At 44.3% G+C, this 25,000-nt stretch overlaps 1 protein-coding gene across 2 annotated transcripts in view; it reads left to right on the forward strand.

The window, feature by feature from the left end:
- LOC120042563 (F-box/LRR-repeat protein 17-like) overlaps positions 1-25,000 on the forward strand; it is a 100,912-nt gene that overhangs the window by 69,371 nt on the left and 6,541 nt on the right. For both annotated transcript variants that reach the window (XM_038987415.1, XM_038987478.1), the window contains exon 2: positions 6,222-6,364. In XM_038987415.1, the coding sequence (XP_038843343.1) occupies positions 6,222-6,364 (143 nt within the window). The remainder of the gene's footprint in view (positions 1-6,221; positions 6,365-25,000) is intronic.

Consider the following 25,000-nt stretch of genomic DNA (forward strand, 5'->3'; position numbering starts at 1 on the left):
GGCTGTGTCGTGTGTGAGGAGAGGAGGGCGTGTCGTGTGTGAGGAGAGAGGGTGTGTCGTGTGTGAGGAGAGAGGGTGTGTCGTGTGTGAGGAGAGAGGCTGTGTCGTGTGTGAGGAGAGAGGGTGTGTCGTGTGTGAGGAGAGAGGGTGTGTCGTGTGTGAGGAGAGAGGGTGTGTCGTGTGTGAGGAGAGCGGGTATGCGATAGGAGAGGGGGTGTGTCGTGTGTGAGGAGAGAGGGTGTGTCGTGTGTGAGGAGAGAGGGTGTGTCGTGTGTGAGGAGAGAGGGTGTGTCGTGTGTGAGGAGAGAGGCTGTGTAGTGTGTGAGGAGAGAGGGTGTGTCGTGTGTGAGGAGAGAGGCTGTGTCGTGTGCGTGAGGGGAGAGGCTGTGTCGTGTGTGAGGAGAGAGGGTGTGTCGTGTGTGAGGAGAGAGGGTGTGTCGTGTGTGAGGAGAGGGGCTGTGTCGTGTGCGTGAGGGGAGAGGGTGTGCGATAGGAGAGAGTATTGGTGAATCCCAAACCACCCCTTCGCCCCTACCAACTAGCTCGGAGGGGTTTCCGTTGTCACGTGTTAATGACAAACCCCGAGGGAGACTTCCTGACAGTGGCGATGTGCTCAACAAACCAATCAGCTTCGGGACACACTCCTGACTTGAATGATGCAATTCCTGTTCCACTTTTACATAATAAAACGAGCATGAAATTCAAATGAACAAATCCCTCTGTCGTTTTACAAGATTTAAACCTCAGTAACAGTTAAACGTTTAATTTGGGAGATATTTCATCTGTTAAATGTGTCAAGTCTCCAAATCAAACCTAAACGAATGCACATGGCATATAATTTGGCACGTCTCATTTATAATTTTTTTAAATTGCGCAAACTCCAAACGTATCGGGATATCACTTCGTTCTGAATCCTTGCAGCCGCGATCATTTTCACTCCCTCAGCTTTGGGACAGGGCCGAGGGGGAGATTTGGGATTCAGCCTGTGTGTGCGCGCACGTGTCAGGTGACCGGGTTCTCCTGTCTCTGAATATGGCCAGAGGAATGCCACGGTATTGAAGCCTAATGGAATGTGTTGCCGCCAAGCATGGTCGCCCATTGAAACCCCATTGAAACATGGGTACCTGCACTGACCAAAATAAAACTCTCCCTCTTTAAATGTCGATGTGCCTGCACTATTGAAAGGCTTCTCTTGGAATTAGGTGTTTATCTGGGTAAAGTTATTGTCCTTGGTATTCTTCTTTGTGGAATAGCAAAGGTTAAAACTGTCCTGGGTGTGTCACTGGCCCTCTTAGTTTGAGGCACATGGTCTATACTGTGATCCTCTGTCTAGCACTAACTGAGCATGCAAGGTTTCCCTAAAATAGAGCTGTCAGCTTCCTGAATGGACATTTTCCCGGTAATCATGTCCCATTTGCCGTTTTTGTAATAGGAATTGAATTGGAGTTCTCTGAATTCTCAGACCAGTCTTTGCATTTCTGTGTGTTGTGTTGCTTGCCTGCGCTAGTGCATGTATGTGTGTGACTTTGTGTATGCGTGGATCCATGTTCCTCTCCCCTTTACATGAATGATCATTCTGTGCGTACGTTCCGTTAAGACAGGCCGGTTATCTTCATAATGAAAACAGAAGAATATCCAGGTTTGTCTTTTGACAGAATCATCCATCTAGAAAAATGAAGGGAAAAAAATGGCTAATGAAATTGATGGTCTGTGTGTACTGTATGTCTGTGCGCTTGTCGGTGTGTTTGCGTGTGTGTGCGTGTGTTACATTACCTCTGTGTGTGTGTGTGTGTGTGTGTGTGTGTGTGTGTGTGTGTGTGTGTGTGTGTGTGTGTGTGTGTGTGTGTGTGTGTGTGTGTGTGTGTGTGTGTGAGTAATAGTGGCACAGACACATTTGTTTTAGTTCCCATTCCTTATTGGATTTGTGTCTGAGAGATGTGGCCCGGGTGTATCTGTCTTGGTTTGTGTGTGTGTATTTATTTGTGTGTGTGTATTTGTGTTGCTTTGCTTCTCTGAACCCTGTGTGGCAGGGCCAGTTGATCTTATCTGCAGTTTTCTCTCTCTCTCTCCATACAGTCAGTGTGTACCGTCGCCTCGGGGCACAAAAAAAAAGTAGAGCATTTTTCACCCAGGACCAAATCAACTCTCGCCGTTAACATGAATAATAAAAACTCTGCATCAACCACTCGTGGTTATCTATAGCCAAGCGTCATCGCTGGACAGACACACACACACACACAGAGATACAGACGCACACTCGTGGATTCACAGTGCAACCTAGTGCAGGGTAAGAGAGCATCTCAGATGTGTCGTGTATTTATCAGGGTTTACTTTCACGGTACCGGGATAAATGGGGGGGGGGGGGTGTATCGTGTATAATATGGCCGTCTACATACAATGCATTCTGGTGGAAGCAGTGCTCCTCTTGTGTAAGTGGCCGTGGCCAATGGTTTCCAATAGCAGGTTGTAGTAGATGCTGTCTCAGACTGTCCCCTAGACGGAGGATGAAAATGCATTTCCTTTTTTAGTCATTTAAGCATGTCGCTCTTATCCAGAGCGACGTACAGGCGCAATTAGGGTTAGGTGCCTTGCACAAGGGCACATTGTGAGATTATTCACAGAGTCGGCTCGGGGATTCGGACCAGCAACCTTATTGTTGCGGGCCCAACGTCCTTAACCGCTAGGCTACATGCAGTAGGGAAAGGGAAAGGGGGGTACCTAGTTGTACAACTGAATGCATTCAACTGAAATGTGTCTTCCATATTTAACCCAACCCCTCTGAATCCCGAGAGGTGTGGCCTTCTCATCAACATCCATGTCGAGGCTCCCGGGGAACAGTGGGTTTAACTGCCTTGCTCAGGGGCAGAACGACAGATTTTAATTTTTTTATTTACCTTGTCAGCTCAGGGATTCGATCCAGCAACCTTCCGGGTTACTATAGACCAGTACAGAAGTTATTGTTGAGGGGAAACGTCTGCGGGGGGGGGGGGGGGGGGGGGAACGCAATAATGAGAACAGTATGAGCGGTCTGTCTGATCCACGGCGTCTTCTAAGTGACAGTCTTTATATCTCCACTCTGACCAGGATCTGATTTAAGATGTTCTCCGTTCATATCATATGGATAAGGCCCCATTTTATGTGTGTCATATCATGTGGTAGTGTGACATTGTTGCTTTAGGCCTTCCTGTAGTGCGGATGTGTTCGCAGTAGGGGGACCACTGCATGTAGAAGAGTAGAGTCCCACTGCGATCAGGGAATGGCTAAGCAACTTTTTCATGCTTCATTCTTAGATATGCAGTGTGTTAAGCTCCCTCCTGCCTCTAGACCAGGGTTCCCCAACTGGCGGGCCGTGGGCCGAATTTGCCACCCCCCCATGTTTTCTGAGCAACAAAAAAGAACAGGATAAAAATTACCAGGAAATCAGCTCCAAATGATTTTAATTTGGGAAATCTGTTCCCAACTATTTCCACGCATAATAGAGAGACACGTGATCATATACACATGTAAGCTAGGTTTGAAATTGTTATGTATTTTAGACAAATATTTGAGCTTCATAATACAAATGATTTGTAATTATGTTCCGGCTCTCCGAACATCCACTCAAGAACAAAATGGCCGCATCTGAATCTAGATAATGATCCCTGCTATAGACGAACTCTCTGTCGTGTTGATATCAAAGTCCTGGTAGGTTTTACGGGGGAGGGAGTGGTTTTGGGGGGGGGGTGATACGGGTGGGGTGTTTGGGAGAGTGGAAAGATATGGGGCGACGCTACGGCAACAGGGGTGTGTCTCTGAAGACACAAACTTTTGTCTGATCAGATTGAAATGAACCCCCCTCTCCCCCCCCCCATCACTTTCCCAAGCCCTTCTGACCAGATTTGACCCTCCCCCTCCTCCCTAGAGAGAGAGAGTAGTAGTAAGAATGTGTTCAAACATCAAAGGAGGACAACTGATCTGGTTTTAGGTCCTCCTGCTGGGAACAGACAAGGGGAGTGGGAGGTGACGAGGAGAGGCCGGGAAGCTCTTTAGCTCTCTGCCCCCTACCTCTGTCCGGTCGGTCGGTCTCTCTTTCACGCATCGCACAGATCTCTGCTCGAGCCCTCTCTTAGGGGCGAGCGTCTCTCTCTGGCCAATAAGGCTCCTACCGTATGCTCACGGCGGAACGGAAATGTATCATTTAATGCTTTTTAAATAGACCTCCTTTCCCTTAAAGCCCTCTCCTGCTGAGTGGGTGTAATGTAACATATAATATTGGGTGTAATGCATACGTAGCTCAGGGCACTTGGTTTAAGACATGTGGTTTCTTTGTTCTGTGCTTGTATGCGTCTTTGGATCCTAAACTGGTACAATAAAGGTTGGTGTAATTAATGACGCTTTGCTTTGGACCACCTGCACTGTATTTAGCACGTTGTATAGTAGATGTGTGTGGCTCTTTGTAACAGTCTCTAAATATACAGGTGATTATAATGCGTTCGTAATACATTGAGAGTTACACTGTAACTAGAATCTAGAACTAGAATTGGGGCGGCAGGGTAGCCTAGTGGTTAGAGCGTTGGACTAGTAACCGAAAGGTTGCAAGTTCAAATCCCCGAGCTGACAAGGTACAAATCTGTCGTTCTGCCCCTGAACAGGCAGTTAACCCACTGTTCCTCGGCCGTCATTGAAAATAAGAATTTGTTCTTAACTGACTTGCCTAGTTAAGTAAAGGTAAAAAACAAACAAAAAAAACAACCCTAAATCTCATACCTTGACTCATACCTTTGGGCTGATGGTGTATTTGAGGTCACGTATGCTAAATATGTCTGAAATGGAAAGGTCGATGTGTGTGTGTGTGTGTGTGTGTGTGTGTGTGTGTGTGTGTGTGTGTGTGTGTGTGTGTGTGTGTGTGTGTGTGTGTGTGTGTGTGTGTGTGTGTGTGTGTGTGTGTGTGTGTGTGTGTGTGTGTGTGTGTGTGTGTGTGTGTGTGTGTGTGTGTGTGTGTGCCTGTCTGAATGTATTGATGCTGTTAGATCCACTTCCAGGATCAATTATAACCCTACACTATATTTAACCTCACATATATTTAGGCTGCTTGGGTTCATCTGTTGAAGGCAAGGCCTGAGGTCTCTCATGCTACTAGTTAAATAGATTTGAAGTTAGATGTTGTTCAGGGAAAACAACACGGAGGTTAAGTACATGAGAGAGCATGCAGACAAAGGCTGACTTTGCCTTTCACCTCTTCTGTCATCCCTTTCACCCTCCTCTCATCCGCCACTCATTAGTGATGGCGTGAGTGTGTAGAGAACAAAGTCGAAGACTCTTTTTAATCGATCACAGAGTAGCATTCCGCTCGTCCGTCTGCTCGGCGTTTGACGGGTCGGCGATTTGATTGTGCGTACGTGTTTGTTTCCAGAAACACTGAAACTATTCACCTTGTACTGCTACGAAACAAAAAAAAGTGCCATGGACCGAAATGAGAGGTCGGCGTTTCACTACGAACAGTAACATGCGCGCGCACACAGGGACAGATACACACACACACACACACACGGATCCATGCGATCACGCACTGACAGACAGTGGTTGTATCCTCTGGCATGATGTCCCCTCTTTACTTTGGCACTCTGTGCTTAGCTTGTCAGCCTTGTCACATACACACACACACATTTGTTTAGACTGCTGCTGGACTAATCCATTAGAGCGCTGGCATGTGTCACAGCGCCGCCAGGGGAAGGACAGTGTGCCAGGGTAAAGTGGTGCACCCTGCCAGCACCGTGTGATCATGTATGTGTGTGTTTGGGCGGCAAGTAGCCTAGTGTGTTGGGCCGGTAACCGAAAGGTCGCTGGTTTGTTTGCCCAATTTGACAAGGTGGAAAATCTGTCGACGTGGCCTTGAGCGAGGCACTGAACCCTAATTGCGCCTGTAAGTCGCTCTGGATGAGAGCCGTCTGCTAAATGACTAAAATGTAAATGTGTGTGGGTGCGCTCTGTCTAAACAATGGAATTGTGTGTGTGTGTGTGTGTGTGTGTGTGTGTGTGTGTGTGTGTGTGTGTGTGTGTGTGTGTGTGTGTGTGTGTGTGTGTGTGTGTGTGTGTGTGTGTGTGTGTGTGTGTGTGTGTGACAGTCACGCAGGTCATCGAACCAGCGGGCTGTTTATGCATTCTCGCTCTCTCCTCTCTCTCCTCTCTTCTCTCTCTCTCATATCACTTACATGACCTTTCTTTCCTCTCTGTCTCCATAGCTCTGATAGCGATTGGCCAGTACAGCAGCACCATAGAGACAGTGGATGCAGGCTGGTGTAAAGAGATCACTGACCAGGGAGCGACACAGATTGCCAGAAGCAGCAAGTCGCTGCGATACCTGGGCCTCATGAGGTGTGACAAGGTAAGATGATGCGTAGACACGGCTACCGTATTCATGTGGAACCCCTGTGCCTGCGTGAATAGTCACGCAACGAGGTAAAGGAAGGGAGAGAGCGGTGTGCCTGCTCTACCTAAAAATGCTGTGAACACACAAACACCCACACGCGACACGAGGCCACCGGTGTCCAGGTCAGAGGATGACCAATTAAACAGTGTCCAGAGGAGAGCGTGTCCGTAAGCCACTGCCCCGTAGGCCCAGTGTGTGAGGGCATTCGGACCGTCCCTGTTCCCTGTGCCCAATGTGGGCTGGTGTATGAGGGGCGAGAGAACATCAGCGTAACGTCCCAATGTTCTCACAATCAAGAGTCAGTCCTGTATCGGAGCTAAGAGACGTGCAGATCCCACTGATGAAGTGGTCTATACGGACGGACATCATTATAGAGATGGGTGGGTGGATATGCGTCATAATATTTCTCTTCAAAAGAGATCATATAGGACTTGGTAGTGGCGCTATGCTGTAGTTGTTTAATGAAGATGAATATGTATGTAGTAAATGTATAGAAAAGTATGGAGGGAACTTAGGGACCACTCACTGATGAATTGGTCTCTGTTAACATAATTATCCAGGACACGGTCTATATGGATTGTATTTATCTCTGTGTAATAAAGACTAAGCACATTACAGCACAGGTGCTCGCTTATTCTCTATGGTGATTTAGCAGGACTCTCTCCCCCTGTGACCTTACAATCAATATCTATAGCCACGTGCGCACACACACACACACGGATAATTACAACGTCTACTGCGAATATCTACACCAAATATGGGAGGCGTTGTTCCTTGTAACCGAACGGTTGTTGGATCGAACCCCCGAGCTGACAAGGTCCATTTGGACCTGTCGTTCTGCCCCTGAACAAGGCAGTTAACCCACTGTTCCCCGGTAGGCCGTCATTGTTAATAAGAATTTGTTCTTAAATGACTTGCCTAGTTAAATAAAGATTTTTTTTTAAAGTTACATCAAAATCTTACACCAGAGGGAAATGATATTGATACGGATATTTCTGGCCTGTAGGAAAGATGGGTAAATATTTGTATTTATTTAGAGTGTGTATGCCAGGAGAGAGGCGTTAATTCCACTAAATGGAGCAGTAATTTGCGATATTAGAAAGGTATTAGGTATTTAATGGGCCATAAACGGTGAAGAGAAGCCGAGAAGAATATCCTTTCCTGGAGAGGCAGAGATGTGTTCGGTCTCCCAAGGTCACACAAAGCAAGGCCATACTGGAAGCTGTTGTTATTCTCTGTGCCCTGAAAGCATGTTTAGCATTGCAAATGAAGTCAATAGATGTTGTAGAGGTGAAGGGATTAGACTAGTCAAGCTCTGGGCTGTTATTGTTCGAGGTGTCAGTTTGTTTGGTGAGCTCAAGTCTGTGGAGAGGGGAGCTACAGATGATCAGGTCACACAGAGAGAGTAGAAATCAACTGTATATAAACCGTATGTAGAATGTATATGAGATGGAGTGATGTTGAAGAGAGAGAGAGCGAGAGAAAGAGAGAGAGAAATAGGGAGGGGGTGGTTCAAAGCGTGAGTTTGAAGCTGGAGTAGGCATCTTGTCTCCCCATGTAGGCCCGGTGGGCAAGTGTGACCATGCCCTCCATTCACTCTGCACCTCCTACTCTCTCATCCCTCATTCCTCTCTCTTATCTCCCTCACAAGCTTTAAGCACCAACTGTCAGAGCAGCTCACAGATCACTGCACCTGTACATAGCTCATCTGTAAATAGCCCATCCAACTACCTCATCCCCATACTGTATTTATTTATTTATCTTGCTCCTTTGCACCTAAGTATCTCTACTTGTACACTCATCTTCTGCACATCTATCACTCCAGTGTTTAATTGCTATATTGTAATTACTTCGCCACCATGGCCTATTTGTTGCCTTACCTCCCTTATCCTACCTCATTTGCGCATGCTGTATATAGACTTTTCTCTACTGTATTATTGATTGTATGTTTGTTTATTCCATGTGTAACTCTGTGTTGTTGTATGTGTCGAACCGCTTTGCTTTATCTCGGCTAGGTCGCAGTTGCAAATGAGAACTTGTTCTCAACTAGCCGACCTGGTTAAATAAACGTGAAAAAAATATAAAGATAAATGTACCCATCATCTCTCCTTTGGTGCGAACCTAATCCCTCTCTCAACCGCCATCCCTCCGTCCCATAGACTACACCTGTTTCTCTCTCTCTCTCAATTCAATTTCAATTTAAGAGAAGCATATGTTTACATTGCCAAAGCAAGTTAAATAGATAATAAACACAAGTGAAATAAAGAACAAAAAAATACAGTAAACATTACACTCAGAGGTTCCAAAAGAATAAAGACATTTCAAATGTCATAGTATGTATATATTCAGTGATGTAGTGATGTGCAAATAGTTAAAGTACAAAAGGGAAAACATAAAACATAAATATGGGTTGTATTTACAATGGTGTTCTTCACTGGTTGCCCTTTTCTTGTGGCAACAGGTCACAAATCTTGCTGCTGTGATGGCACACTGTGGTATTTCACATAGATATGGGAGTTTATCAAAATTGGATTTGTTTTTCGAATTCTTTTTGGGTCTGTGTAATCTGAGGGAAATATGTGTCTCTAATACGGTCATACATTTGGCAGGAGGTTAGGAAGTGCAGCTCAGCTTCCAACTCATTTTGTTGGCAGTGTGCACATAGCCTGTCTGCCTTTGGCAGCCTTTCTCAATAGCAAGACTATGCTCACTGAGTCTGTACATAGTCAAAGCTTTCCTTAATTTTGGGTCAGTCACAGTGGTTAGGTATTCTGCCACTGTATACTCTCTGTTTAGGGCCAAATAAACTCACCAAAAAAAGAAACGTCCCTTTTTCAGGACCTTGTCTTTCAAAGATAATTCGTAAAAATCCAATTAACTTCACAGACCTTCATTGTAAAGTGTATAAAAACTGTTTCCCATGCTTGTTCAATGAACCATAAACAATTAATGAACATGCACCTGTGGAACGGTCGTTAAGACACTAACAGCTTACAGACGGTAGGCAATTAAGGTCACAGTTATGAAAACTTAGGACACTAAAGAGGCCTTTCTACTGACTCTGAAAAACACCAAAAGAAAGATGCCCAGGGTCCCTGCTCATCTGTGTGAACGTGCCTTCGGCATGCTGCAAGGAGGCATGAGGACTGCAGATGTGGCCAGGGAAATAAATTGCAATGTCCGTACTGTGAGACGCCAAGACAGCGCTACAGGGAGACAGGACGGACAGCTGATCGTCCTCGCAGTGGCAGACCACGTGTAACAACACCTGCACAGGATCGGTACATCCGAACATCACACCTGCGGGATAGGTACAGGATGGCAAAAACAACTGCCCGAGTTACACCAGAAACGCACAATCCCTCCATCAGTGCTCAGACTGTCCGCAATAGGCTTGGGGGCTGGACTGAGGGCTTGTAGGCCTGTTGTATGGCAGGTCCTCACCAGACATCACCGGCAACAACGTCGCCTATGGGCACAAACCCACCGTTGCTGGACAAGACAGGACTGGCAAAAAGTGCTCTTCACTGACGAGTCGCGGTTTTGTCTCACCAGGGGTGATGGTCAGATTCGCGTTTATTGTCAAAGGAATGAGCGTTACACCGAGGCCTATACTCTGTTTTGGGATCGATTTGAAGGTGGAGGGACCGTCATGGTCTGGGGCGGTGTGTCACAGCATCATCAGACTGAGCTTGTTGTCATTGCAGGCAATCTCAATGCTGTGCTTTACAGGGAAGACATCCTCCTCCCTCATGTGGTAACCTTCCTGCAGGCTCATCCTGACATGACCCTCCAGCATGACAATGCCACCAGCCATACTGCTCATTCTGTGGAGGATTTCCTGCAAGACAGGAATGTTAGTGTTCTGCCATGGCCAGCGAAGAGCCCGGATCTCAATCCCATTGAGCACGTCTGGAACCTGTTGGATCGGAGGGTGAGGGCTAGGGCCATTCTCCCAAGGAATGTCCGGGAACTTGTAGGTGCCTTGGTGGAAGAGTGGGGTAACATCTCACAGCGAGAACGGGCAAATCTGGTGCAGTCCATGAGGAGGAGTTGCACTGCAGTACTTAATGCAGCTGGTGGCCACACCAGATACTGACTGTTACTTTTGATTTTGCCACCCCCCTCCCCTTTTGTTCAGGGACACATTATTCCATTTCTGTCTGTGGAACTTGTTCAGTTTATGTCACAGTTGTTGAATCTTGTTATGTTCATAGTTTGCTGAAAATACACACAGTTGACAGTGAGAGGACGTTTCTTTTTTTGCTGAGTTTAGCATCCTAGTTTGCTCAGTTTGTTTTGTAAATTCTCTCCAATATGTCAAGTAATTCTCTTTTTGTTTTCTCTTGATTTGGTTGGGTCTACTTGTGTTCCTGTCCTGGGGCTCTGTGGGGTCTGTTTGTGTTTGTAAACAGAGCCCCAGGACCAGCTTGCTTAGGGGGCTCTTCTCCAGGCCCTTCTTGCATTGTCTCTCAGATCGTTCACAGCTTTGTGGAAGTTACCTTTGGCGCTGATGTTTAGGCCGAGGAATCTATAGATTTTTGTGTGCTCTAGGGCAACGGTGTCTAGATGGAATTTGTATTTGTGGTCCTGGCAACTGGACCTTTTTTGGAACACTATTATTTTAACACTATTATTTTTGTCTTGCTGAGATTTACTGTCACGGCCCAGGTCTGACAGAATCTGTGCAGAATATCTAGGTGCTGCTGTAGGCCCTCCTTGGTTGGGGACAGAAGCACCAGATCATCAGCGAACAGTAGACATTTGACTTCAGATTCTAGTAGAGTGAGGCCCGGTGCTGCGGACTGTTCTAGTGCCCTCACCAATTTGTTGATATATATGTTGAAGAGAGTGGGCCTTAAGCTATATCCCTGTCTCACCCCACGGCCCTGTGGAAAGAAATGTGTGTTTTTTGCCAATTTTAACCGCACACTTGTTGTTTGTGTACATGGATTTTATAATGTCGTATGTTTTTCCCCCAACACCACTTTCCATCAATTTGTATAGCAGACCCTCATGCCAAATTGAGTCAAAAGCTTTTTTGAAATTAATAAAGCATGAGAAGACTTTGCCTTTGTTTTGGTTTGTTTGTCCGTTAGGGTGTGCAGGGTGAATATGTGGTCTAATTTGGTAAAAAGCCAATTTGACATTTGCTCAGTACTGTACGTTGTTTTCGCTGAAGAAATGTACGAGTCTGCTGTTAATGATAATGCAGAGGATTTTCCCAAGATGGCTGTTTCATTTAGGATACCATCAACCCCACAGTCCTTTTTGAGTTGGAGGGTTTGTATTTTGTCCTGTAGTTTATTCAATGTAGTTGGAGAATCCAGTGGGTTCTGGTAGTCTTTAATAGTTGATTCTAACATCTGTATTTGATCATGTATATGCTTTTTCTGTTTGTTTTTTGTTATAGAGCCAATAAGATTGGATAAGCGGTTTATCCATACTTCTTCGTTTTGGAAAGATAACTATTCGTGTTGTTGTTTGTTTTCCAATTTTCCCAGAAGTGGTTCGATTCTATGGATTCTTCAATTACATTGAGCTGATTTCTAACGTGCTGTTCCTTCTTTTTCCGTAGTGTATTTCTGTATTGTTTTCACCATAGTGAAGGATCAGGTTTTCTCGGTCTCTATGTTTTTGGTTGGATAGGTTTCTCAATTTCTTTCTTAGGTTTTTGAATTCTTCATGAAACCATTTGTCATTGTTGTTCATTTTCTTAGGTTGTCCGCTTGACATTTTTAGATTTGATAAAGAAGCTGAGAGGTCAAATATACTGTTTAGGTTTTCTACTGCCAAGTTTACACCTTCACTATTACAGTGACATTGTCTAGAAGGGATGGAATTTGTTGTTACCTAATATTTTTTTAGTAGATTCTTAGGTGATGGCTCTCTCTCTCTCTCTCTCTAACTGGTGATGGCTCTCTCTCTCTCTAACTGGTGATGGCTCTCTCTCTCTCTCTCTCTCTCTAACTGGTGATGGCTCTCTCTCTCTCTCTCTCTCTCTAACTGGTGATGGCTCTCTCTCTCTCTAACTGGTGATGGCTCTCTCTCTCTCTAACTGGTGATGTCTCTCTCTCTCTCTCTCTCTCTCTCTAACTGGTGATGTCTCTCTCTCTCTAACTGGTGATGGCTCTCTCTCTCTCTCTCTCTCTCTCTCTCTCTCTCTCTCTAACTGGTGATGGCTCTCTCTCTCTCTCTCTCTAACTGGTGATGGCTCTCTCTCTCTCTCTCTAACTGGTGATGGCTCTCTCTCTCTCTAACTGGTGATGTCTCTCTCTCTCTCTCTCTCTCTCTCTAACTGGTGATGGCTCTCTCTCTCTCTCTCTAACTGGTGATGGCTCTATCCCTCTCTAACTGGTGATGGCTCTCTCTCTCTAACTGGTGATGTCTCTATCTCTCTCTCTCTCTCTCTCTCTCTAACTAGTGATGGCTCTCTCTCTCTCTCCAACCGGTGATGGCTCTCTCTCTCTCTCTAACCGGTCGATGGCTTTCTCTCTCTCTCTCTAAATGTCTCCATCTCTCCTGTATCCCTCCCTTTAGAAAAGAGCAGTGCCTCTAAACTATATTTCCTCACAAGAAATGTTGATCTCTCTCATCCCTCTATCCCTAAGACTAGTCATTCACAGCAGTGTGAGGTCAGTGGTGATAGCAGTAGAGACATCAGCATGGTAAAACACGGGCTCTGGGCTGCTTAGTTAGGGCCAGGGCCATTTATATTGTCCCGCTGCCATGGTGACTCAATTCAGTTTGATATGACATGTCCTTCAGGATCAGCTGGGCACGGGGCTCTCGGAGTGCGCTCCAGATATTGTATTATACTGTATTAGCTCTGGATAAAATATAGCCGGTCTGTTGAGAGCCATGTCCTCATCTGGATGAGTTTATTACGGTCTTTTCATTGTGTAGTTTGGAGGCCTTCTGGTCTACCCTTGAGAGATGAGGGTTGGAGAGAGAGCAAGATGAATTTCTCTTTTATGAAGATTCTTATTTGGCAAGGCTCAAAACATGTGTTTGCAGGATGATCTTGATTAGTTTGTATTGATCCACATGGGGTACAGGGAGCTCCTTCCTGATTGGTTGGCTTCGCTCGTCATGTTTTTTCGTCTTCGTCGAATGAAGTCCAGTTTGTTTCTAGGGAGAGAATAGTGCAAGTCACCGATTCTGCCCCCAGTTAGCTATTAGCATTATCCCCTATTAGATTGTTGTCATCCATAGCTGTGCAGCTGATAGCGGACATGGTGCATGGTTACAGTTTGATTGAGAGGATGTGATTGTGTTCACTTCACTGGTTTCCTCTCCCTCCCTGGAAAGAGAGAGGTGTCAGAGGGCCGCAATCCCAAATGGCACCCTATTATACCCTGTATAGAGCACTGCTTTTGACCATGGCCTATAAGGCTCTGATCAAAAGTAGTGGACTATATAGGAAATGGGGTGCCATTTGGGATGGAGGCCCTGTCTCTTTTACACAAATACACACTTGTGTGATAACCTTGACACGCGGAGGGTGGGGAGCGCAGGACTTAGCCACGGCTTTTCCTTGGCAGGTCTCGTGTGGATTTGTTTGGAAGTGTTAGAATGTGGGGGAATGTTAATGTGTGTGTGTGTGTGTGTGTGTGTGTGTGTGTGTGTGTGTGTGTGTGTGTGTGTGTGTGTGTGTGTGTGTGTGTGTGTGTGTGTGTGTGTGTGTGTGTGTGTGTGTGTGTGTGTGTGTGCATGCGTGTGTGCATGCGTGTGTGCATGCGTGTGTGTGTGTCCATAGCCTCACAATGTGGACCAGTCCTAGAACCCATAATGTGTAGAATTCACAGGACTGTTAACAGGGACCATATGGTGCCCATGGTGCCGGGGATGTGAAGGATCGACCGTTATACTTTTATATTAACACACTTCCTCACTGGATGGGTTTTATAGTCTGGGAACTGGTGATGGCTCTGCTTTGCTGGGATCTGGGTTTAGCTGGGGGAGGGTGGGGGGGGTTTGACTTCAACTACAATGAAGGTTCTCGCTTGTTTTTCCACTCAAAAGTCGATTCAAATTGTGATCCAAATTTACAATTGTAGTTTCGACGATGTAAAAATGTATTATGCATGTCTCTGTCTGTCGGTCTCTGTCTCCCTTTGTGTCTGTCTCCCTTTATGTCTTGTGTGGAGTGTGTATGCATGTGTACTATAAAATAGATGTGTGGAGTTACTGTCCCTGAGTGGAATTTGTGCTATTTGCTGTTAACACAGTTTAGAATGGGGCATTGAGATTAAACACCCCTAGGGTCTGGGGAATGGCGCGTTCTGCCTGCTTCCACTCATTACCCCGCTGCCCTTAGGGCCAAACCTCCACGGCCTGACAGGGAGAGAAAGAATGCTATTGATCCAAACTCGCCCAAAATAATCAAATAATTTCATTTTGTCATCTTTAAACTGTCTGCCTGCCAGGCTTTGAAGTAGGGAGCTGAAAGACTGGAGAAGTGTCTTCCTTTTATCTTCAGAGAAACATATCCATTTTAGCCACAAGTAGCCCATATGTCAGAGCATGTTCCTCAGAACAGCAGGCTCTTCACATGGCCAGTCCTCATTGGAATGGCATTTCTGCCCCAGCACTATTTATGTCTTACTAATCTACTAAAATTGAACATGCTGGATTTTTCTTGAAGGACAATGCCTTAACTAGTTAAATAGTCTCAAACGAAAAGACTAAACGTCCCAGTAGTGATGTGCGGGTCAGCTGTTTTTTCACCCGCACCCACCTGCAATTGCTAATAACCCATCCGCAACCACCTGACTATGTGATAAAGGAAAAATCTGAGGACCGCTCCCGATCCTAACCCGCTAATAGTCCGATAGAAAATGTGCTGTACAGTGAGAGATGGCGAAATATATATATATATATATATATATATATATTGCTTATTTATTTTACCCTTTTTCTCCCCAATTTCGTGGTATCCAATTGGTAGTTACAGTCTTGTCTCATCGCTGCAACTGCTGTACTGACTCGGGAGAGGCGAAGGTCGAGAGCCGTGCATCCTCCGAAACACGACCCCACCGAGCCGCACTGCTTCTTGACACAATGCCCACCTAAACCGGAAGCCAGCCGCACCAATGTGTTGAAGGAAACACCGTACACCTGGCGACCGTGTCAGCGTGCACTGCGCCCGGCACGCCACAGGAGTCGCTAGTGCGCGATGGGACAAGGACATCCCTGCCGGCCAAACCCTCCCCTAACACGGACGACGCTGGACCAATTGTGCGCCGCCCCATGGGTCTCCCCGGTTGCAACCGGCTACGACATAGCCTGGACTCGAACCCAGAATATCTAGTGCCACAGCTAGCACTGCGATGCAGTGCCTTAGACCACTGCGCCACTCGGGAGGCCCCGACGAACAACATTTTTTGACAGGCCTTTTTAGATAGGTTTATGTTCCTGCTGATAATTTTCGAAATGTTGAAGGCGATTTGTTAGTCAAATTGTCTATAATTAGATACAGTGCCATCAGAAAGTGTTCATACCCCTTGACTTATTCCACATTTTGTTGGGTTACAGCCTGAATTTTAAATGAATTAAATAGATTTAAATATCTAATTTACATAAGTATTCACACACCTGAGTCAGTACATGTTAGATCATATTTGGCAGCTATTACAGCTGTGAGTCTTTCTGGGTCTATAAGAATTTTGCACACCTGGATTATTCTCCAAAATATTATTTAAGCTCTGTCAAGTTGGTTGTTGATCACAGCTAGACAGCCATTTTCAAGTCTTGCCATAGATCTTCAAGCTGGTTTAAGTCAAAACTGTAAATAGGCCACTTGGGAACATTCTATGTTGTCTTGGTAAGCAATTCGTGTATATTTGGCCTTGTGTTTTAGGGTATTCTGCTAATGAAAGTTGCATTTGTCTCCCAGTGTCTTTTGGAAAGCAGACTGAACCAGGTTTTCCTCTAGGACTTTTCCTGTGCTTAGCTCTATTCCGTTTTGTTTTATCCTAAAATATACTCCCTAGTCCTTGCAGATTACAAGCATACCCATAACATGATGCAGCCACCACCATGCTTGAAAAAATGTGTTGTTGGATTTGCCCCAAGGACATAAAGTGAATTTCTTTGCCACATTTTTGTACATTTTACATTAGTGCCTGCAAACAGGATGCATGTTTTGGTATAGTTGTTTTCTGCTTTTCACTCTGTCATGTATGTTGGTATTGTGGAGTAGCTACAATCTTGTTGATCCACCCTCAGTTTTCTCCTATCACAGTTATTACACTCTGTAACTGTTTTAAAAACACCATTAGCCTCGTGGTGAAATCCCTGAGCAGGTTTTCTTTCTCTCCGGTAACTGAGTTAGGAAGGATGCCTGTATCTTTGTAGTGACTGGGTGTATTGATACACCATACAAAGTGTAATTAATAACTTCACCGTGCTCAAAGGGATATTCAATGTCTGCTTTTTTTGTTTTGACCAATCTACCAATAACTGCCTTTCTTTGCGATTCATTGGAAAACCTCCCTGGTCTTTGTGGTTGAATCAGTGTTTGAAATTCACTCTTCGACTGAGGGACCTTGCAGATAATTGTGTGGGGTACAGAGATGAGGTAGTCATTCAAAAATCATGTTAAACACTATTATTGCACACTGAGTCCATGCATCTTATTATGTGACTTGTTAAGCAAATGTTTAGGCTTGCCATAGCAAATGGGTTGAATACTTATTGACTCAAGACATTTCAGCTTTAAAGTTTTTATTAATTAGCAAACATTTCTACAAACATAATTCCACTTTGACATTATACGGTATTGTGTGTAGGCCAGTGACACAAAATCTCAATTTAATACATTTTAAATGTGGAAAAAGTCAACTGGTGTGAATGTACTTATCTTATTTTTTAAAGACGTTTAGAGACCGGAGAGAAATTGCAATAACAAAACAAAAAAACTGGGAAGATTTTTTGTACATTTATCAAAATTACCAGTTTTTGGGGAAATTAAAAGCTGTTAAAATGACCCAAAATGTATTTCATTAAGATTTCAGTTCAGCTTGGATGCATGTTTTATGTGATTGAAATACTATCAGCTTGTATGATGTTAATCAAGATATCACTTTTACAGATGGTCCCTAACTGTACATTCATTCTCTCAAGATGCTGAAAGAAAGAAATTATATTTCTCCACTCCTGTTCCTGAATCAAAATTTACATTTAGTGTATAGTTTTACTATAAGAAATGCTTCATTCTACAGGAGTTAATATTATATTAGGCTATGTGAGAGGTTAAAGACCTATAGTCAGTGTCCAGATTTCATTTAGCCTACTATTCCATTTAACCCATCTGAACAGTACAGTTCCCTTGACGTGCCATTTTGAAGTCCCCATCTTGTGACTGTCAAATTTGTATAGCGCCTCTCTATTTAATTCAACTCTGACATTGTCCTTTTTGCCTCATTGGATCTACGTGAACTTTTCTGCCCAAGTTTCCAAAAGCATTTGGCAATTGTCGTGTATTTGATACTACAGTTAGGCCTGAAAGCTTAGGCTACGCACTCAATTTTGAATTACATTTTTTTTATTGAACCTTTTATTTAGCTAGGCAAGTCCGTTAAGAACAAATTCTTATTTACAAGGACGGCCAAACCCGGACGACGCTGGGCCAATTGTGTGCCGCCCTATGGGACTCCCAATCACGGCCGGATGTGATACAGCCTGGATTCGAACCAGGTACTATAGTGACGCCTCTTGCACTGAGATGCAGTGCCTTAGACCGCTGCGCCACCCGGGAGCCCTAAAGCCAGATAGAATTGAAAGAAAAACCTAAATGTAGCCTATAGATATGAATTGCAAATGTTTTATGCCTTGTTATTTCTTTATTCAACCCGCCCTTCATCCACACTATTTCATGACCCTAAACCCGCCCGCCCCGCAGATATAACCGTGGGGACTGCGGGTTATGAGTCGACCTTCGCATAACTGCTTCCCAGCCCCTTGTGTATTTTGCAGTTGAGTAACACACAATGTTTAATGGACTTTTTTTGTTGTTGCAACGTTGCAAAGTCGGTCTCCTTTAGCAATAACATTCACAACTGCTTTGACCAGCCATCAAATCAAACAGGCGCCCGTGATTTCACAGCCAACCAACACACACAAGACTGTTGATGTACCATCTGAGGGATCCCATCCATGTGTTCCTAATAGGAATGTTTTTATTAGAATATTTTTACACAGCTTACTGTACCTCTCCTCTCCTTAGTTAGAGGGAAAACAAATATCTCTGGTGCTGAAACAGAACGACGGCAAACTCACTGTATCAGCGTGAACCAGGACCGGGAAAATAATGACATTGCTCTCAAGTAACACTGGTCGCAAGCATAATGAGTTATATTAATGGCCAAGAGAGGGAGAGGGGGACAGAGCGATGCATGGTGTTCTCCCCATTGAGGGACCACATGGACCTTGTTAAAACCACAGGCATCATAATCAATATGGATGCTTGGCTGATGCATACCTCTGTTATGACTAGAGACAGATATTCAGAGCAATTTGCAGACACAAACACTACAGTAATTGTTGAGGGACTAGACTCTGGGCTCGGAGAAAAGGATGAATTATGTGTAAAGTTTCAAGAAGTTTTTCAGAAAAGAGATTTTGAGGTCTAGCAAGCCTATTGGCCAGTTCTTGTTATTACATACAGAGTTTCAAGTTCAGATTGAAGGTTGAAGGAAGTAAGAATCATGACATGGTCTATGTTTGTGAATGGAAATGAAAGGACTTTTCAAGAATGACCACTTCCTACTTGACCTTTTCCTATAATGTACACTAGTATATTAATGTCCTGAAAATTGTATGTTTATTTTTCTAAGGTCTAAAATATCAGAGCTAAGTCAGTAAGATATCATTACATTGACTTGTCATTCCTTCCGTCTCTCCCCCTGCCTTGGTTCTCTCTTTTCCTCTTTGGTTAGGCTTGAAGGTCAAAGTTCACCAAGTGATGGAGTCATTTGTCGTGTGTGGTCAGTGGTGTAATCTTAAATCTCATGCCGCCGTGTGAAGGGCTATTGATCGGCGGTCTTAACTGAACCCCCCCCCCCCCCCTCCTCCTCCTCATCATCTCTTCATCTCACTTTTAAAGGGCAGGAGCGAGAGAAAGTGGCGGAGAAAGCAAGAGTGAGGTAGAGGGTAGAAGAGTGAAAGACGGAGAGAGTCCACTAACGATGTGAAAGGAATCTCAGCTGTGCCCTTCAATGAGAAAGTATGGAGGCAGACACACACACTGGTGTATGCTCTTTTAGGTCTCTCGCGCTAGCGCTCTCTTTCTCTCTCTCTGTCTCTCTCTCTCTCTCTCTCTGTCTCTCTCTCTCTGTCTCTCTCTCTCTCTGTCTCTCTCTCTCTGTCTCTGTCTCTCTGTCGCTCTCTCTCTTTTTCACTCTCTCTATCTCTCTCTTTCACTCTCTCTCTTTCACTCTCTCTTTCTCTCTCTCTCTCTGTCTCTCACTCTCCCTAACTCTCTCACTTTCATTCTCGCTCTCTTTCCTTCTCTCTCTATTTCTATTCTAGTCAAGACCAAGCAAGTTTGTGTAAGTTTTGGATTCTGCTCAATTTATTTTATTCCGTTTGATAAAATCCTCCTCATCTCCTCCTCCCATCCTGCAGCATTTACCCTCCAGTCAGAGGAGGTTAACAGAACCTCCATGTGCTCGCCAGAGGTAGCCTGACTGCCATTAGGTACCGAGATGAGATCCTCAGACCCCTCGTGAGACCATATGCTGACACATGCACATTTGTGGCCTGCTGGAGGTCATTTTGCAGGGCTCTGGCAGTGCTCCTCCTTGCACAAAGGCGGAGGTAGCGGTCCTGCTGCTGGGTTGTTGCCCTCCTACGGCCTCCTCCACGTCTCCTGATGTACTGGCCTGTCTCCTGGTAGCGCCTCCATGCTCTGGACACTACGCTGACAGACACAGCAAACCTTCTTGCCACAGCTCCCATTGATGTGCCATCCTGGATGAGCTGCACTACCTGAGCCACTTGTGTGGGTTGTAGGCTCCGTCTCATGCTACCACTAGAGTGAAAGCACCGCCAGCATTCAAAAGTGACCAAAACATCAGCCAGGAAGCATAGGAACTGAGAAGTGGTCTGTGGTCACCACCTGCAGAACCACTCCTTTATTGGGGGTGTCTTGCTAATTGCCTATAATTTCCACCTTTTGTCTATTCCATTTGCACAACAGCATGTGAAATGTATTGTCAATCAGTGTTGCTTCCTAAGTGGACAGTTTGATTTCACAGAAGTGTGATTGACTTGGAGTTACATTGTGTTGTTTAAGTGTTCCCTTTATTTTTTTGAGCAGTGTATATAAAACTAAAAGAGGATTTTTTTTTTTAGTAGTGTTCAGTGATGTTAAAGCCATCTATTTCTCTGGGCCAGTCTCTGCCCTCTGGGGTCAGGAAATGCCTCCTTCCCTGTGTAGATAAAAAAAATCCAGGCATGCTGGGAGAAATTGGGGTCGCCCTGAACACATTCCCCATGTTCTGTTTGTCACACATGATGGAGTGGAGGGTTTACTAACATAGCTGATCCAACCCCGTGCTGACCCACAGAGCTTTACCTCTGTCTCTGGCACTGAGGCTGCCGCTCGCTCTGATGCTGTGTGTGTGTGTGTGTGTGTGTGTGTGTGTGTGTGTGTGTGTGTGTGTGTGTGTGTGTGTGTGTGTGTGTGTGTGTGTGTGTGTGTGTGTGTGTGTGTGTGTGTGTGTGTGTGTGTGTGTGTGTGAGATTCAGTGAGTCATTGCTCAGGGATGTAATCTGGTAACGAGAACCAGACCTGGACTGGTTTCTCTTTAGGTACCAGCTGCTACAGAATTGCAGTCCCTTCAGAAAGTATTCATACCCCTTGACTTATTCCACTTTTGTAGTGTTACAGCCTGAATTTTAAAAATAATGTCTCATCCATCTACACACAATACCCAATCATGACAAAGTAGAAACGTGTTTTTAGGAAATGTGTTGAAAATAAAATACAGAAATATCTAATTTACGTAAAGAATTCACACCCGAGTCAATATATCTTTGAATCACTTTTGGCAGCGATTTTAGCTGTGATTCTTTCTGGGTACGTTTCTAAGAGCTTTGCACATTTTCTTTTTTTTTTTCAAGCTCTGTCAAGTTGGTTGTTAATCATTGCTAGACAACCATTTTAACGTCTTGCCATAGATTTTCTTGTTAAGCAAATGTTTACTCCTGAACTTATTTAGGCTTGCCATAACAAAGGGTTTGAATGCTTATTGACTCAAGAGATTCCAGCTTTTAATTTCTTATTCATTTGTAAACATTTCTTCAAACATAATTCCACTTTTACATTATGGGGTATTGTGTGTAGGCCAGTGACGCATCTCAATTGAATCAATTTTCAATTCAGGCTGTAACACAACACAAAATGTGGAAAAAGTCAAGGGGTGTGAATACTTTCTGAAGGCACTGTATGAAGACAATCTGCTTGCGACGTACCCACTCTTTTTCATAGCATGATATGCCCCCATTATGTGCCATTCACAACCATGTCTGTTCTGTTCACACTCGTTGCCTTCCGCCCTGTTCTCCTCTCCTTTTTCCTCCCTCCTTCCTCCTCCCCTCTCCTCGGAGCTCTTATCAGAGCCAGAGAAGTATCCGCTGTCCGTCCAGTCACTCGTTTAGGAACTTTACAACTGCAGCTTTTCCTGCAGGCACTTTTAGGGCCACTATAAATTCAGCCTGTTTATTAAACTTGCTTTTACTGAGATATCTGAGGCACAGCATTCCTCAGCTGCTTAAACTGCCCTTTGAAACATTGAAACATTGTCCCCGAAATGTATTTAGTGGGTGAGTGATGCACTCTGTGGATGGGAGTGGAAATAGGCTTTGGTGTTGGCTGTGTTTGTCTCTTTTGATGTTTAGAGAGAGAGCATAATGAACAGTACAAATGGAAAGATGTTTTGAGTTGTAGTCCATCTCTGATTGAGTGCACATTTGGGTCAATTAAACTCCATTTCACCTTCATCTAAATTCTCCTTCTGGATATCTGACCTGTTTTACTGCACTGAGGTGATTTTGTATTTTAAAACTTGTATCTGGGAACATGAGTTCCATGTTCTCTCTGTTTAAATTGAGTCCCAGAGAACATATGCCAGGTATTAATTTTCTCCTTTCCTTGTTTCTCATATTTTCCCTTAGACTCAGGATCACTCCATGTTGCCAGGTCTGTGTCTGCTTTAGCCCACTCATGACAACAATAACAACAACAACATTTGGGGGAAAAGACTGGCAACCAGGCTGCTCATCGTCCTTGTCCCCTGATATGCATCTTTTGCTTGTGTATCTGATTATCGATTTACGAGCCCCTTTTCCCCATGGACGTCACGGTGCCACCGTGCACCACGCCAGAGTTTGTCATCTTTACGAGGTGTTTTAGTGACGTGGTTACTCACGAAAGGCCTGGTGCAGGCGGTAAATGTATATTTTACATGGTGATGGAATACATTTGCATGTGAGAGTGGCTCTTAAAACCCCTGGCAGTAAAAGGGAGAGCAGCAAGGCAGCACTCTCTGAAAGGTCACCTTTACTACCGGCCAGTCACTGCTAGCCTGAACGATGGCTGAAGTGCAACGCCAAGGAACAGTTGTCGATACACAGACACTATTGAGCTCTAAATCACAGATAGATGGGACATGGTGTCTGAGGAACACTCATTCAGGAAAAGAGATTACACTTCATTTTACAGAACCTAGTCTTTTCTTGAAATGGAAATGATTTACCCAATGTTTTCACTCAACGTTTTCACTTGAGTTTCTGTTACTGATTTAAGAGTTGTATCTGTCTTGTCCAAATGAAAGAGGGGGGTTTTAATAGGGTATTGGAAAGGATTGTCTTTGTCCTCCTTCTGTGTGTGCCTCGTTCTCGCTCTCTTTCTCTCTGTCTCTCTCTCTCGGTCTCTCTCTCTTTCTCTGTCTCTCTGACAACAGCACTTTGTCATGTCAGACAACATTAGGATCCCCTCAGATCCACAGGAACTGCATCTTTGAAGTTAAACTGGGGGAAAATATCCTAAATATAGGCCTGGCTCCAGATATGTGTGGCTGCCATCTCAGATCTGTGTGTAAGATGAAAAGCACCAGCCTGTTGCGATATTCTCTATCATATTATGGCTCTACAGTTTCATATGGGTCTTTCAGAATAGTACATCAGGGTTTGGTGAAAACACCTCCAGACACAAAGCGCTGAGTAGTGACCTTCATGTCTGTACATAGACTCTGGCTCACAATACAAAGTGTGTGTGTGTGTGTGTGTGTGTGTGTGTGTGTGTGTGTGTGTGTGTGTGTGTGTGTGTGTGTGTGTGTGTGTGTGTGTGTGTGTGTGTGTGTGTGTGTGTGTGTGTGTGTGTGTGTGTGTGTGTGTGATGGTTGTAAATACCAAGCAGGTGTGGTGATGTCATCATGTCTTGGAAAGGGCACGGCTTTGTTTTATAAGGGACAGTGAAGAACTCAGGATGGTACAGGGGATTGGATTTATTTATTTTGAAAAAAGACAGGCATAAATCCTCTAAGATTGTAATGATCCAGTAATTCATATTTCATGCATCACTTTGCTTTATCCTTCTCCCTTTGTTTTTGAACTTGTAATTGTATTGGTTTTTAGTGCATCAGATCAGGTATATTCATTATTTAATAACAATGTTTTACCTTTATACATTCTTTGCTATATAAAGGTAATGTCCACATCATCTGTGGCAGGATCTCAAAACCTCCCATGGAAATAAGCCTTTATATGGCATTTGTAAAAATTCAAAAAGTTTTTGACTCAAACTTCTCACAAACGGAATAAATCTAAATATATATCCTGAGTTAACTTATTTCCTTTCAATTTTTTCCAATGTGTATTAATTGGTTCTGACTAACAGGGAAAAACAGTCAAAAAGACAGAACAGGCATAAAAGAACAAGACCAAAACAAACCAATCATCTGAACAGAACAACACAGGTCATTGAAATACTTTCACACACACACATTCAAACAGTGGTAGTGTTATGGCTTAATTAGTTTTATTGTTGCAGCAATTAGCGGATGATTCAGCGCTTTGATTGGGAGCCATTTTGTGTCAAGCGTGTTTACGCTGCACACAGCGCTACACTAAATTAGCATTAATGAAGGTAATGGCCTCCCATCACATTGACAGGCCCATTTTTTAGATCCCTCGTAATTGTAATTAAGGCCTGATTAACGAGTTTGGTGGGGGAATCGTTCTATTCTCCTCAGTACAATATAGCGTACATAATATGTTATCAAAGCAATCAAAGGCTTGTCATTTAGTTCTCTAATGAGCCTCTACAACAGGCGTTCCCAACCTAGGGGTCACCTGGGGAGGGCACGGGACCTTCCTTTATTTAAGGGGTCATTTTAATTTTTTTACGAATTCATGATTGTATATACCGATCTATAACGACGCATAAATCCACAATGCTTTAGGCTAGAAACAAAGGGGTAAAGTGCCCAACAAAGACGTATCTCTGATACATGGATATCTTTGGCTTGTCTCTGTCATTCAAAAGCTGAGCTACGACCTTCTAAATTCGAGGAGTCAAGGAAA

This window comes from Salvelinus namaycush, chromosome 1 (genome assembly GCF_016432855.1).
Source record: "Salvelinus namaycush isolate Seneca chromosome 1, SaNama_1.0, whole genome shotgun sequence".
In the NCBI taxonomy this organism is placed as follows: domain Eukaryota; kingdom Metazoa; phylum Chordata; class Actinopteri; order Salmoniformes; family Salmonidae; genus Salvelinus; species Salvelinus namaycush.